The 16,741-nt window shown below is 41.4% G+C and overlaps 1 protein-coding gene across 4 annotated transcripts in view; it reads left to right on the top strand.

Moving 5' to 3' along the window:
* Nucleotides 1–16,740, top strand: part of TCAF1 (TRPM8 channel-associated factor 1) — a 50,012-nt gene extending 33,272 nt beyond the window's left edge. For 3 of the 4 annotated variants that reach the window (XM_011989907.1, XM_011989908.1, XM_011989910.1), the window contains 7 exons: nt 6,525–7,519; nt 7,808–7,905; nt 9,028–9,241; nt 9,893–10,132; nt 10,978–11,315; nt 12,792–13,042; nt 16,008–16,740. In XM_011989907.1, the coding sequence (XP_011845297.1) occupies nt 6,525–7,519; nt 7,808–7,905; nt 9,028–9,241; nt 9,893–10,132; nt 10,978–11,315; nt 12,792–13,042; nt 16,008–16,017 (2,146 nt within the window). In that variant the 3' untranslated portion in view covers nt 16,018–16,740. Of the gene's footprint in view, nt 1–6,524; nt 7,520–7,807; nt 7,906–9,027; nt 9,242–9,892; nt 10,133–10,977; nt 11,316–12,791; nt 13,069–16,007 lie in introns of all 4 variants that reach the window. The other variant, XM_011989909.1, reaches the window with a different exon arrangement.
* The last annotated feature ends 1 nt before the right edge of the window (nt 16,741 follows it).

Raw genomic sequence — 16,741 nt, 5'->3', positions numbered from 1 at the left:
AAAAAAAAAAAAGTAAATCACTAAAACCAAAAGCTGATTAGTTGAAAAAAAGTCATTAGAAGTGATTAACCTCTAGATAGACTATGACAATAGGAGAGATAACACAAATTATGAATTTCAGGAATAGAAGAAGGAACATTAGTACAGATCCTACAGACATTACAAGGATAATAAGGGAATATTACAACTTTGTGCCAATGAATTTGACAACTTAGATGAGATAGACCAATTTCCTGACAGACAAAAATTACCAAAATTGGTACAAAAAGAAACTTGAAATATATGCTAAATAAATTGAATTGTAATTTTAAACATTCCAACACTAAATGCAATGTGGTATCCTGGATTGGGTCCTAAAAGACATTGGTGTGAAGACTGATGATATTTATATAAAATCTGGAGTTTAGTTAGTAGTATTTGATCACTGTTGACTTCTTAGTTTTGATAAATGTGCAATGGATGTTTTACTATTGCAAGTTTTCAATTTTCTTACACTTCAAAATAGAAATTGTATTTAAAATCAACAACACAAAGAAAATTCCAGGCCCAGACAGCTTCATTGATGAATTTTATCAAACATTCAAGGAACAAATAATACAAATCCTACATAAACTCTTTTTAAAAATAGAAAAGGAGGGAAGATTTTCCAACTTGATTTATTAAAACAGCATTTCTCTAATACTGAAACCAGAAAAGGACATGGTAAGAAAGCTACAAAACAATATCCTTCATAAATATAGATGAAAAAGTTCTTAATAAAATATTAATAGAATACAGAAATATATAAAAAGAATAATACATTATGACCAAGTAAGGCTATCCTAGGATGAATGACTGGTTTAACGTTCAATAATCAGATTAACTCACCATATTAATAGAATGAATGAGAAAAACCGGGCATGGTGGCTCACACCTGTAATCCCAGCACTTTGGGAGGCCAAGGTGAGTGGATCATTTGAGATCAGGAGTTTATTTGAGACCGGCCTGACCACCATGGTGAAACACTGCCTCTATTAAAATATAAAAGTTAACTGGGCATGGTGGTGTGTGCCTGCAGTCCCAGCTACTGGGGAGGCTGAGGCGTGAGAATCATTTGAACCTGGGAGGCGGAGGTTGCAGTGAGCTGAGATCGTGCCTCTGTACTAAGCCTGGGCAACACAGTGAGACTGTCTCAAAAAAAAAAAAAAAAAAAAAGAAGAAGAAAAACCATATAATTCAATAATACACATACAAAATATTGACCGAATTCAATACCAAATCATACCAAATTATGATAAAATTTCAGCAAATGAGAAATAAAAAGGAACTTCTTCAACCTGATAAAAATGTCTATGAAAAATATATAGTTAAAAATATTCTTAATGGTGAATACTGAACATTTCCCCCTAAGACTGAGAACAAGACAAGGAATAATACCTGCTCTCACCTCTTCTATTCAACATTGTGCTACAGGTCCTACCCAGTGTAATAAGGCAAGGAAAATGAGGCATAGAGATTGGAAACTAAAAATAAAAACTTATATATGTGTTTTGTTTTTCTAGAACACTGAGCCAAAAAACAGGAAATGATTGAATCTTGGTGTCAAAAACCAAATTTAAAAGAAAAAAGTATTTTACACATTTAGAAGATTTTTAAATGACAAGATCCATTTAAACATGAAGTCAGCAGAGCATTTCCTAGAATGGAATTATTTTATTTTTAGAAGTATTTGCAAAAAGCATGATCATCTATGTAAAAAAAAATCCTAAAATATCTACAGAAAAGCTATAATAATTAATTTTAACATGGTTGTAAGATACAAAAATCAATTTACAAAAACCAATTACTTTTTTAATATATTAGCAACCAACAATTGGTAATTAAAATTTAAAAATACAACATTTAGAATAGAACCCAAATTATGAAGTAGTAAGTGTTAAATTTAACAAGATATGTCATGAGACCTGTATGGTGAAAACTACAAAACATCTTTGAGAGAAATTAAATAAAACCTAAAGAAATGGAGAAATATACCATGTTGATGGATCAGAAAACTTGATATTTTAAGATGTCAGTTTCCCCCATTAACCTACAGATTTAATGCAGTCCGTAGTTCAAACTGATTCTAAAAATATACAAATGAAATAGAACTAACATAGGCTAGTTTTAAGACTTTTTACAGAGATGAAGTAGTCAAAACACTTTGATATTGGCATAAAGATAGACATGCAGATCAATGAGACAGACCAGATAGTTTAGAGATAGACCCACAGATTTATGGTCAATTGTTTTTTGACAAAGTTGTTCAGGTAATTCAATGAGGAAATGACAGTCTTTTCAACATATGGTTCTGGAACAACTGGTGAATTGTGACCCTCACCCCACTCCATGAAAGCAAATATTTAAAAATAGATCTAGACCTAAATGCAAAAGCTAAATTTTAAAAACTTCTAAATGAAAACATAGGAGAAAATATCTGTGACCTTGACCTTTGCAATTTTTGCCTACATAGAACACAAAAAGTACACGAACCATAAAAGGAAAAGATTAATAAATTGAGCTATTTACTTTTTAAAAGTAAATAGCTTCTGCAGTTCAATAGTCAGTATTAAGGAAACAAAAAGGCAAGCCACAGACTGGAAAAAAAAATATTCGCAATACTTATATCTGACAATGGACTTGCATTCAGAATACACAGAGAACTCTTACATTCCAATAATAAGACCAACCATGTTTGTTTGTTTTTGTTTTTGTTTCCTGAGACAGGGTCTCCCTTTCTGTCCCAGGCTGAAGTGCAGTGGCACAAACATGGCACTCATGCAGTCCTTTCTCCTCAGTCTCCTGAGTAGCCGGGACTACAGGTGCACACCACCACACCTGGCCATTTTAAAAATTTTTTGTAGAGATGGAGTCTCACCATATTGCCCAGGCTGTTCTCAGCCTCCTGGGCTCAAGCAGTCCTGCCTTGGCCTCCCGAAGTGCTGGGATTATAGGCATGAGGTACCACATCCTACAAGTTTTTTTTTTTAAGCCTAAATATTTTAACACATTTCACAAAAGATAAAATATAAAAGGCCAAAAGGCCCAAATGATTCTGTCATTAATCATCAGAGAAATGCGAAAACTAAAATCACAATGAAATACCCTATGGCACCATAAAAATGGCTAAAATTAAAGACTCACTATACGAATTGTTGACAAGAATGTGGTTTTATACATCGCCAGTGGGAATATAAAATGACACAACCACTTTGGAAGATGGTTTGGCAATTTCATATAAAGTTAACTGACAATTAACATACAATTTAGCCATTTCATCACCCTTTATCCAAGAGAAAGGAAAACATGTCCACACAAAAACTTGTACATTAATGTTTAGGGCAGGAAGCCCAAACCAAAGACTACCCAAATGTCCATCAACAGATGACAGGATTAACAAAGTGGAGACTATCCCCAGGATGGCATAATACACAGCCGTAGATGAAGATGCATTACGGATAGTGCCACAGTATGCATGGTTTTCACGAAGTTATTCTGAGTGAAAGAAGCCAAACTCAAAGGAGTACATACTTTATTATTACATTATATGAAGCTTTAGAAAAGACAAATCTAATGTTTATGGATAGAAAGCACATCAGTATTTGTCTGTGGTTGTGTGTGGGACCTGGATTGATCATACTGGGGCAAAAGGTAGCTTTTGAGGGTGATAAAAATATTGTATATTTTCACTGTGGTGGTGGTGGTGGTGGTGGTTACTCAGATGTATAAACTTAGCAAAAGCTCATCAAGATGTACTTTGTGAATTTTATCACATCAATGAAGATGATTGTTAAAAATGGGCATGTTTGAAATTTCAACACCATTTAAATGGGTGCAATTGAAGTCTCATTCTCTTCCCTATTACTTGTAATCTGTTCCCACTAACTCCTGTAGGTACCCAATTTCATTAGTTTCTTGATTGTTTTTTTCTCTGTTTGTTTTTGATGGAAGTATATGTGCATAGATACATATTGTTCCAGATATTTCACAAATTAAACATAGCATACTATGCATAAATTTTTGAAACTTGCTATTTTCTTTTTTATATTTAAATCAACCCATTTACCATTTTTAATTTTAATTTATTTTACTGTATATATTTAAGTGTACAACAAGTTTTGATATACAGAGCAAAATGGTTACTATAATCAGACAAATTTACATATCCATCACCTTCCGTAGTTACTTCTCTTCAGTATGTGTGTGGTAAAAGCACCCTACTCTCTTAGCAAAATTTCAGTATACATTATTCAAGATAGTCTTCATGTCATCCATAGTTATCTAGGCTTATTCATTCTACCTAAGTGAAAATTTCCACCCTTTGACGTACTCCTCCCTGTTTCCTCCCCTCCTCATCCCTAGTAACCACCATTGTTTTATTCTCTTTTCCTATTTATTTGACTTTTTTTGTTTTTTTGTTTTTGTTTTTGTTTTTGTTTGAGACGGAGTCTCGCTCTGTCACCCAGGCTGGAGTGCAATGGCGTGATCTCGGCTCACTGCAACCTCCACCTCCCGGGTTCAACCAATTCTCCTGCCTCAGCCTCCTGAATAGCTGGGATTATAGGCACCCGCCATCATGTCCAGCTAATTTTTGTATTTTTGTAGAGACAGGGCTTCACCAGGATTTATTTTTTTAAATAACTTTTGTTTCACTTCAGAAGAGGGTAAGGAAGAGAAGTAAAATCCAACTCATTTTTTCAATATATGAAAGAATTATTTAGCCCCTACTGTATATAAATCATGGCTGTTGGAACTAATAGACAGATGCCTCCCAGGGTGCCCCCTGGCTAAGCACTGCGCAAGACCTCATGTAGTCTCATTGTTCAGATGAAGTTCTAATAACTCAGTGTCTGAATCTCAGCTTTGCAGGTTTAATTTCTCTCATCTTGTCAGTAGACTCGTGTAGAAATCCTAAAGCTGATGTATTCACTTAGAGCACAGTAGCCCACCTCTTCACTGATTTTACTCTTAAAAAAAAAATAATTGCATGAAATCTGTAAAGAAGGCCAGGTGTCATGGCTCATGCCTATAATCCCAGCACTTTGGGAGGCCAAGGCAGGAGGATTGCTTGAGCCCAGGAGTTCAAGACCAATCTGAGCAACATAGTGAGCCCCTCTCTCCATTAAATTAAAAAATCAAAAATAAAAGAGAAAAAAATGTATAAACAGAACTCTAATTATGAGAACTAAAACACATTTTTCATTAAATTTTGCATACATGTGTAAAGTACTACAATTAAAAATGAATTTAAAAAAAATTTTAGAGTCACCAAATTAAATACAGACTATCCAAAATGTTGCTTGAATAAAATAAATAAATGTTACAAATCTAGAATATTCTGGTTGGCCTAGCCAGTGACTTCTTTCTCTCATTAGGCAGGTGATCATGGAAAGCAATATTATAATCACAGAGTTGTTTGGTAAGCCTCAAAACAGAGCAAGAAAAGATAGTTGAATGATGGTAATGATAGTTGTTTATGGAGTTAGAGACTCATCTGCCAATTAGTATGCCGGTAGCTGTATCTTTAGTAAAGGTTTATACTTGCTAAGACGACCATAGCTTTCCCATCAGTAGAGCTCTGCCAGCCATAGAGAGTACAGCACGAATACTGCAAATTTGTTGTCTACCTGACCCCTATATTTTGGTGTTATCTTACAGCTGCATCCTGTTATACAATTGCCATAGCTTTACCTAACAAAAGTGACAGAACCAACTCTGGAATCTCAAGCTAGAGAGGCCACTCTACTCCTTAACCCCACCTTATCCAGTGTTCCATCTCATTTCGGATCTATGGGCATCTTGAGGACTTCTAGGGCTGGGTTACCCACAGACAGTAAACAGATGGTGCTGAGCAAAACCTTATAGCATGGATGTGCATCACTCCCGTTGGGCAGGCAGTGAACAAGTGGAGTTCTAGATGCAGACAGTAAAGTCCTCTTGGGCTCCAGTAACCAGAAGTTCCCACTAGAGTTGAGGCCAGTCAGTTCCCCTACCCCACCTTTTGAGGTAATAATGATTCTTCACTAGCACTACTGACTTGGCCTTCCAGACTTTGTTTGTAGGAAATTAGCAGCAATTTCCTGCAATTTATAAATAAGACGCCTTATAAGGAAAAAAAAAAAAACAAACCATGATTTCCCATTCTTTTTTTTTATATATGTATTGCTTAGAGGGCTGAAATAACCATAAACTTAAATCTGGAATATTTAAGACATGGTATTGGGTAAACACAGCAGGACTCCCTTTGCAATTTCCATTGGAGAATTTGTGCTCTAAGAATGAGCAGAGCAGAATTAACACTGAGTCCCTCTGCCACCCCTCCAACAAGTCTCCATACCCATGAGGTCAGATCTGTCCATTTTGTTCTCCCAACTTTCCCCTAAGAATTCAAAATAACAATATTAGCAAAGTTAACATATCTATAGCACTCACTGTATGTTGTCCACTGTTCTAACAGCTTTGTACAGAACTGTACCTCTAATAAAGAATGCATGTGTCTTTTGCAGTTGTGAAGATGACCTCTCCGAGGACAGAGAGGAGCTTCTGCATGGGATTTCAGAGCTGGACATCAGCAACTCGGATTGTTTCCCATCCCAGCTGCTAGTGCATGGGGCTTTAGCCTTTCCTCTAGGGTTAGATTCCTACCATGGCTGTGTTATAGCGGCTGCCCGCTATGGCCGGGGCCGGGTGGTTGTGACTGGCCATAAGGTATTATTCACTGTTGGTAAACTGGGCCCCTTTCTGCTCAATGCCGTCCGCTGGCTGGATGGGGGCCGCAGAGGCAAGATCGTGGTGCAGACAGAGCTGAGAACCCTGAGTGGCCTCCTCGCAGTGGGGGGCATAGACACCAGCATCGAGCCCAATCTGACCAGTGATGCAAGTGTCTATTGCTTTGAACCCGTGAGCGAAGTGGGGGTCAAAGAACTGCAGGAGTTTGTAGCAGAGGGTGGCGGGCTGTTTGTTGGAGCCCAAGCCTGGTGGTGGGCCTTCAAGAACCCCGGAGTGTCCCCTTTGGCTCGATTCCCAGGAAACCTCCTCCTCAACCCCTTTGGCATCAGCATTACAAGCCAAAGCCTCAATCCAGGGCCCTTTCGTACTCCTAAAGCAGGAATAAGGACCTATCACTTCCGCTCCACCTTGGCCGAGTTCCAGGTTATAATGGGCAGGAAGAGAGGAAATGTGGAAAAGGGCTGGTTGGCAAAGCTGGGACCAGATGGTGCAGCTTTCCTGCAGATTCCCGCAGAAGAGATCCCTGCCTACATGTCTGTGCATCGACTCCTGAGGAAGCTGCTAAGTCGATACCGGCTCCCAGTAGCAACCCGAGAGAACCCTGTTATCAATGACTGCTGCAGGGGTGCTATGCTTTCCCTGGCCACAGGGCTGGCCCACTCCGGAAGTGACCTGTCTCTGTTAGTCCCAGAAATTGAAGATATGTACAGCAGCACCTATCTGCGCCCCTCAGAATCTCCTATCACCGTCGAGGTCAACTGCACCAATCCAGGTAAGGAACAAGGGTTGGGAGCTCAGTATTATGGGAACGGAGGAATGGGGACAGGCTGAAGTCAGCAGTCCATTTCAGGGACCCGATCATGTCCAGAGGGTGGTCTCCATTTTTTACTATGAACTTTGAAGAAGATAAGGGTTGGGATTTTAAGTACTGTTTGGAAGAGTTGAGTCGGGGCAGCATGAAGGGGAAGATATGTGCTTATGAGGGGTCTCTGGTGACGCTGGGTGGAGATGGCATCATGGAGGAGGGATAAAGTCTGCCTACCCCTCCTGCTTTTGGCAGGCACCAGATATTGCTGGATGAGTACTGGGCTCTACATACCTGGAAGGCAAATTATAGAAGTCTCACTGCCTGAAGCTGCTGCCTCTGCCGACCTGAAGGTAAGGCCATGCCCCACCTCACCATGTGACATGCAACCCAAAGGCTTTTCCTAGCACAGTCAGTATCTTATTTGATTCTCACAAAGCCCTGTTGGTAATACAGAGCAGGTGATTTTACCCTTGTTTTAAGGATGAAGTAACTAAGGTGCAGAAAAGCTGATTGATTGATTGAAATGTATAGAGCTAATACAAATAAGTGCCCAGGACTCATACCTAACTAATTTCTGGCTCTTAAGTTTTGTGCTTTTGACTTACATCCTAGAGTAGGGAATAAGAGATATGAAATGGAAGGTAACCTCGCACAGAGTAGGCATTCAGTAAATCTGAGTTCACTGTTCATCTCCGTATCCATTCCCATGGTAGCACAAGGTCTTTCTGACTTTGGCTTCTTCCCCGTGACACCCAAGACCATTCCTCAATTGCCCAGTTCACCTTCCCTCTGTCAGTTTCACGTAGAGATACACCCCATTTGCAAAATGAGCTTGCTGTCCTTCCCTATCCCCCTTGAGGGTCACTGTGATGGTTAGCATCTATTCTGTGCCTGTGCCTATCCTGGAACTTGGTGAGCATAAACCCAGGGAAAAGAATCCTAGGACTCTGCCAAGTACCTGCCCAGGAAGAGAGCTTGGAGAAAGGGGAGAAACTGAATCAACCCTCCACTATCTTAGCCAGATTACACCGCCTCCCACTGGGCCCTCTCTCTGATCAGCAAAAGGCAGGGTTCCCTCTGCCCCATTCCAAATGCCGGAATCACCACCATGAGATAGGCGACCGAGTGTTCTATTTGTTAGCAACACCAGAGGACTGGGCATGGGAGTCAGCCCTCCTCAGAATTGGCCTTATAGGTTACACCTGGCACTCCTCACATTAATATCTATCTAACATGACCCATTATGGAGCTGTTTGAATGCCTTGGGAAAATATTTATACATTCTTCAGTCCATATGCCCCAAGGAATGCTACAGTTTCGCGGGGGTATCACACATGGTTCATCAGTGGTGGGAAGGCTGGGCTCGCGTGGGGTCATGGCTGAATGACCCATCCTGAGTCCCTTGCTGGGCTCTCTTCTTCCACCCATTCGTGTCCCATGGTGACTCTGTGGGGGGAATCTCTCTGCTCCAGATACAAATTGGCTGCCACACAGATGACCTGACCAGGGCCAGCAAGCTTTTCCGAGGCCCACTCGTAATTAACCGGTGCTGCTTGGACAAACCTACAAAATCGATCACGTGCCTCTGGGGTGGACTCCTCTATATAATTGTGCCTCAGAACAGCAAACTGGGTTCTGTGCCCATCACCGTGAAGGGGGCTGTGCATGCTCCATACTACAAGCTGGGTGAGTGGAAGCCCTGGGTGCTCCCGAGGGAAGGGGAAGAACTGGGATGACTCCAGAGAGCGTGGGAGTCCAGGAGGTGACTAGAGCCTGTTTGATGCACAAGGAGAGAGACACGGACTAATACAGGAAGGAGGGTCAGCTTCCTTAGATATGGCTTTGGGGTTGTACAGATAAAGACCAAACCACATCCTTGGGGACTTCGTAGAAAAAGCATAGAGAAAAGGGATATGGCCTCAGCAAACTAATGCAGGAACAGAAAACCAAACATGACGTGTTCTCACTTATAAGTGGGAGCTGAACAATGAGAACACATGGACACAGGGAGGGTAACAACACACATTGGGGCCTGTCAGTGGGGTGGGTAGCGGGGCAGATGGAGGGAAAGCATCAGGATAAATAGCTAATGCATGCTGGGCTTAATACCTAGGTGATGGGTTGATAGGTGCAGCAAACCACCATCACACACTTTTACCTATGGAACAAACCTGCATGTCCTGCACACGTATCCTGGAACTTTAAATTAATTTTTTTCAAAAAGAGGAGGGATGTGGCAGTTCATGATTTTGATGTTCTCTTCCTGGAGTCCAAGCTGTATGTTGTAATTTGTGGGATTTGGGAAAGGATTTCAAGCTCCATGATCTCTCTTCCTAGGGGAGACCACCCTGGAGGAGTGGAAGAGGCGTATCCAGGAGAATCCAGGGCCCTGGGGAGAGCTGGCCACGGACAACATCATTCTGACCGTGCCGACCGCAAATCTTCGTACTCTGGAGAACCCTGAGCCGCTGCTCCGCCTCTGGGACGAGGTGATGCAGGCTGTGGCGCGACTGGGAGCTGAGCCCTTCCCTTTGCGCCTGCCTCAGAGGATTGTTGCCGACGTGCAGATCTCAGTGGGTGGGTGCTCCAAGCAAACCCTCTGTGCATGCTGCCTCCGAGCGCCTTCCTGTGCTTCATCAGCCATGCAGTAGGCAGCCATTAGGGGAAACATATTTTGCTAGCAAGACATATAGATGTATCCTTGCTATTTAAATGGGAAGGAAATATATATATAATAGTTTATGTCAGCATGTCAAGGACATCAAGAAATGCCACCTGAGCTTTCACAGGCATTCATCGGGGACTTCAAGCTGGTGAAAATGGCAGAGGGCCTTGACCTAGGTCAGAATTGTTGGCTTGGAACAGGGATATTTTACAACTTTATGAACACACTGAATAAAGTGATCTTTGCCTATGGTCAAGGAACATGAAAAATGAGGGAAATATACAGACATTAAAGAAACATGGGAATTTCTCTGGACCCTCATTTTCTTCTCTTATACAGATGTTCACTGTAAACTTGTGTTGATGTGGCAACTCCATATCTGAACAGTGAGAGAGGAGCTACCTTAAAGAGCTCTGAATTTTGAGAAAAGGTTATAGTGACACAGGTTCACATGGATAAGGCATCCTCATCAAAATAGAAAAATTGAATGGTAACATGAATGGCTCCTTATCTCTAAGCTGCGTCTCCTTCCATAGTCACACTATTTTGTGTCAGAGTGAAGATGAAGGAATTCTTACAGAATGAGAAGAGGAGAAGGAACACCTAGCAGGGTCTTGGTTTGGGCTGCTTTTCTGAGCATTATGGTGTGCTGGAATTTGGCTGGGGTTACTGTTTTCAAACAGACACAATACACAGAAGAATGTTACCAGTTAAATGGGGAGGACCCTAACTCTCTCTTCCCTCCTGCATTTTCCAGGCTGGATGCATGCAGGGTACCCCATCATGTGCCATCTGGAGTCAGTGCAGGAGCTCATCAACGAGAAGCTCATCAGAACCAAGGGGCTGTGGGGCCCCGTCCACGAGCTGGGCCGCAACCAGCAGCGGCAGGAGTGGGAGTTCCCACCACACACCACGGAGGCCACCTGCAACCTGTGGTGTGTGTATGTGCATGAGACGGTCTTGGGCATTCCTCGAAGCCGTGCCAATATTGCTCTGTGGCCCCCAGTTCGGGAGAAAAGAGTCAGAATCTACCTGAGCAAGGGTCCCAATGTGAAAAACTGGAATGCATGGACCGCACTGGAAACGTATTTACAGGTACTGGGCAACAACGGCAGGTGACGGGGGACCCCTACTGCGGGGACCATCTGGGGAACTGTCAGATAATGTTCTAGTGGCCCAGAAGACCTCCCATGGCCCCTGTCTCACACACCAGGATATGGGGGCCCTGACAAAGTCCAACTGTGACAGTCGTATTGATGATGTCTCTCCGTGTATCGCTTTGCATGACCCTCAAGTGGATTTAATTGCCTGAGCCTCACCTTCCACCCCATAGAGCTACATGATAGTAAACAGAAAGCACTGAGAAAGGTTAAAAATGGTAGAGGCAAATAAAGTACTATACATGTACTCACTGTCTCCGGCTTTAAAGCCAGACATACCTGAGACTGAAGCCAAACTCTCCTACTTAATAGCTATCTAAAACCAGTCTCCCCTCCCCCATACACGTAATCCATAGGCTATGACTTACGTTTTTTTCTTAGATGAATGTACCATCTTCTCATTATGCCTTGGCCATGCCTCAGAGTCCCCGTTATGTAGGCAGTCCAAGAGTCCTCACTGACCTGGACAAGGAGGTGGCCTTGCCTTTGACCAGTTGTTTAATGCCCAGTTCCCTCCCTGCAATGCCTGGATCAGTTCCTGGCATGAAACTGGAGAATTTCATCACCTTGAATTTCAGAACTCAGTCTCAGGCCAAGCATGCTCTATTCTGGTTCTTCCACCTGCTGGAGGCTCTCTTATTCATTCCCACTGCCATGAGAATTATGGGAAACAGCCAGGGAGGCTCCACTTCAACCTTGTTATGGCTGCTTTGCCCCAGGAACACCAAGTTTCTCACTGGTGAAATAAATGTGAAGTTGGTCTGGAGAACTGCTCAAGTGCTTCATAATTCCAGCTCCGTAACTCAACAGCCTCAGGATGGCTGCCTTTTTCAAAAATTACAACTCACTCTTAATTCTAGTTACCCAGACAATCTGTAGTCTTCTACTTCTATCCAACTCACTTTTTTCCCCAAAGGCCATTTTAATAGCCTTGCACATTGACAAAGATCTATGATTAATGAGGATTTCTTTGTGCCAGGATGAGGTGGAAGTTTCCCTATTATTGAGGTTTCACTTTTCAACTCTTGAGAGATAAGAGGATTTTTCCAATTCTGCCAATTTTAAATCCTTGTGTAATATCGTATCTCCATTTGCATGATCTAGTGGGATATATGGATAATGACAGTGGTAGAAAATATTGATATTAAGCATTGCAGTTATTACCATGGCCCTCACTGATTGAGTGTTCACTTGGTGTTGAGCACCGTGCTGGTCCCAAGGCCCTTCCTAAGATTAGAATGTGGGAGAGCAGGGCATGAGGCCAGTAGGCAAAATGGAGGAGAGCAGGTCGGTGATAGACGTGAAGCTGATGGGTAAGGGGTTACATACACTAAGTTCACTTATTATAGTGGTTCTTGTTGGACCCTCTTTTATTTCTCAATCTCACCTGTATTTTTCTTTCTCTTTCCAGCTACAGGAAGCCTTTGGTTGGGAGCCATTCATCCGTCTCTTCACCGAGTACAGGAACCAGACCAACTTACCCACAGATAATGTTGACAAAATGAATCTGTGGGTCAAGATGTTCTCCCACCAAGTGCAGAAGAACCTGGCTCCGTTCTTTGAGGCCTGGGCCTGGCCCATCCAGAAGGAAGTGGCTACCAGCCTGGCCTATCTGCCTGAATGGAAGGAAAATATTATGAAATTGTACCTCCTCACACAGATGTAAGGAGTGCCCATCGAGGTGGCAGGTAGAGAGGTTTGGGGAGGTAGGCAGAGGTGGGGATTCATTCCTCTACCTCTGCCTCCCAGGGTCTGGCCTTGTCCTCTTAGTTCATTGCCCTATACCTTATTACCGACTTCTGTCTCTAGGAAGTGGGTTCAGAACACAGCCAAAAGTGGAATCAGAATTTCTCAGGTGCAAGGGCTTCTGTTTCTGCATCTTATTCCTCTGCTCTCAGCTGCCACATTCCCTCCTAACCCTGTACTGGCCCAGTTCCGAGAGCTTTGGCACCTGCTTCTATATCAGCCCTGATTCACCATCATAGGCCATAGCCCAGAGGGGGTAGTTCTCATGTTGACATCCTGAGGACTCCCTTTGGGCTTTTGTTTTTGATCAGTTGTTCCAAAAACTTGACCATAAAACTCAACTGGAACACAAATTTACCATGAGACCCAGACAGCTCCCGGATGGGCGCATATATTTTGTGACTTGAGCAGTTTTCAAAGTGCTAGACAAGCATTCTGGTATAGTGGGAAGAGCCCAGAACTAGGTAGGGTTAGCTCTTGGGAAAGTCATTTCAACTTGGTACTCTCATTTCCTGTGTGTAAAATGGGGATAAAAATTCCCAGTTCACAGGGTTGTCTGGAGGTTCAGACTGATAAATTCTGAAGAAGCTTGTGAGGTCTGCAGAGCATGTCATCTAAGGGGTTTTTCTATTTTATGCTGGTCCACAGGATAATGAGCTTACTATTTTCCATCCTCTCTCCAGAATTTAGAGGTTAGGATAACTCTTTCTACAAGTAGCTTGCCTATGTTCAAATTCTGGTTCTTTCACCCACGAATTGTATAACCCTGGCAATTTCCTTAACTTCACTGTGATTTAGTTTTCTCATCTTTAAAATAGTATCTATCTCATAGGATTATTGTGAAGATTACATTTTATAAGACCTCTAAAAAGCAATGGAACAGTCCCTGGCAGGTAGTAGGTGTTGAGAAAGTGTCTGCTGCCATTATTATTATCGAATTGACTGATCATTCTTTATGAGCTAGACTTGACTTTTAGATTATATTTACAGAGGCGGTTGTAGTTAATCCTAGCCCATGTTGCACTTTATACAGCAACCTCTGAAAGGATTCTGCTATGTTGCCTTATGAATCTAAAGGAAGAGCTCTAGAGAAGAGAGGAAAGGAAGAGAATTTAGAAATTCACAATAGGTTTTTTAAAAATAGCTAAAAATTTTAGTTTTTTTAACTTAGATTTGTAAAGCTATTTATAAGAACCCCATTGTGAATTTGGAGCTCTTCCTTGGATCTCCTTACCCAGTTCTATCTTACACATCCAATTCCTTCTTTGATTAAATCAAGACTAGATGTCTTGAAGAAACGAGATCAATTCCATAATGACATTTGGCCTTAACAAACAGAGTGTATCTGGTTTCGTGACAGTGTTTATATTTCTGTAACGCAGATTCAAGACACAGTCCCTGTCGAGTTACTCACCAGTTTGGCAGACAAAGTCCACACACATAGAGGACTTTACTCTGAAATAAGATAATTGGATAGAGTTCACCCAAACTTACTTCCTTTTAATTTTATTCAGAATCCCCTATTTCTTTATAGTTTTAACTAAAGTTGGCTCCTTTTGATTGATGTCATATACATCCAGCCAGTTTTTCTTTAGCTCACTGTTTATTTTAATTATTTTAATATATCATTTTATTTGCTTAATTGGTAATTGGGTAGATATGTAGACTGTAAGATTTGACCTATAGAGTTTTTTCTTTGGATTTTTTTTTTCTTGAGATGGAGTATCACTCTTGTCGCCCAGGCTGGAGTGCAATGGCATGGTCTCAGCTCACTGCAACCTCCACCTCCCAGGTTCAAGCGATTCTCCTGCCTCAACCTCCCGAGTGGCTGGGATGACAGGCGCCCACCACCACACCCAGCTAATTTTTTTGTATTTTTAGCAGAGATGGGGTTTCGCCGTGTTGGCCAGGCTGGTCTCAAACTCCTGATCTAGGTGATTCACCCACCTCGGCCTCCCAGTAGATTTCTTTATCATGTTATTTGTCAGTCCTAGGATTATTTCTCCTGATTGCATGAATATCCATTGCCTAGCTGCTTTGAACATTAGACATTGGATATTTGTTCAACATTTAAAATAATTGTTATCAATTATTGGGTGTATACCAGTTATTGTAGTGATTCCTTTATATAGATTGTTTCATTTAATCTTCACAATAATCTCATGACATGGCAACTATTATCACTCTCATTTTATTTTATGAAACAGAGAACTGAATTTAATGAAGATAAGGTAAATTATCTGAGGCTATATTGCTAATAAGTGGTTGATCTGGGATTTGAATTCAGGCATTCTGATTATAGAATGGGCATTCATAACTATAGTGCTTTGAATGACCCAATCAATGGGTAAATAAATAAGCCAACCAGCAAACCAAAGGATCATTATGTCCCTACTTGCCAGAGCTTTGGCTGCATATACTTACCCATCATCTATTTTTACCAGAACAAAAAGTCATTTTGTTTATCCCAAATGACAATTCAAAGAATTTAAGGTAGGCTCCTGAAGTGCTTCCCAATATATAGTGCTGGAGTGAGCCCTTTAGCATCAGCCAGATCTTTTAGGTTCTGGGTTATTCTTTCTAGGGTACCATGAAAGTGTTCTCTAGTTTGTTGGATTTTGAATGATGGACTATTTCGGTGAAGTACCTGACTCCCAAAGATCCCAAACACTGCAGGTTCTCAGAGAGGAAATTAGAACCTCCATCTTTGAGAATATGTGTATCCATTCTTGCCCTCTTTAATATATTTTTAGCAGTACATCCCAGGGATATATTTAAAATATAAAGTTATCCATGTTACTTCCGTGTCTAAAAGCCTCCAGTGGAATTTCTAATTTGAGATAATGAACTAAACATAAGTTTACCTTCCCTCCCTCCCCAGGCCCCACTGAAATTGAAGTCAAGAAATGCAAAAAGGAATTGACACATCTCAGCAAAGAAAACTGAAGGGATTTGGTTATAAGTGGAGAAGATCTCAGCACATTTCTTTAAGAGAGAAAGTGGATGAAGCATGATAATGAAAGAGTGAAGAACCTTTCAGATAAAATATAAGCTGATCTGAACAACATAACCCCAAAGAGACTTGAGCACCTGAAAAGTTTGTCTACTGAAGAATTACTCCGGTTGTAAAATTGAGCCCTCTCCTACTCTTCCCCAACTCTTATGCACAGAACACAGGCAGTCTCCACTATTGATACCCGTTAAAAATGTCTTGTTATTGTTGCTGTTGTTTGTATAAAGGAATTGAACAGACTGCCTGCAGAGATATAAGAGTTGGTGCTCCAGAAAAAAATTTCTCTTCTAGTGGAAATAAGTGCCCCCAGCCAGTAGCTGATTCTCTACTGACAGCTGAGACCTCCTACTCAAGTGCCTGTTGCCTTCAGGTATAGAAGAGATTTGCTGAAGAAACAGACCTAACCGTACAACAGCAGAGGAAACCCATGCTGACTGTTATAGAAGTTAACAGTTATGTTGATTCTTAAATGGTAATAGTGAGTTAGAAATTCCCAGACATGGGTGATGGGGAGGGAAGAGGAATAAGAAAAGTCACCAGGTAGAATTAGGGGCCTTGAAGATATGACAAACTCTGAGGGAAACAAAGACAATGTAGAAAGA

The sequence above is a fragment of the Mandrillus leucophaeus genome, unplaced genomic scaffold, assembly GCF_000951045.1.
Source record: "Mandrillus leucophaeus isolate KB7577 unplaced genomic scaffold, Mleu.le_1.0 Scaffold365, whole genome shotgun sequence".
Lineage (NCBI taxonomy): Eukaryota > Metazoa > Chordata > Mammalia > Primates > Cercopithecidae > Mandrillus > Mandrillus leucophaeus.
Note: the sequence above shows the minus strand (reverse complement) of the source record. Positions and strands in the feature narration are given on the sequence as shown.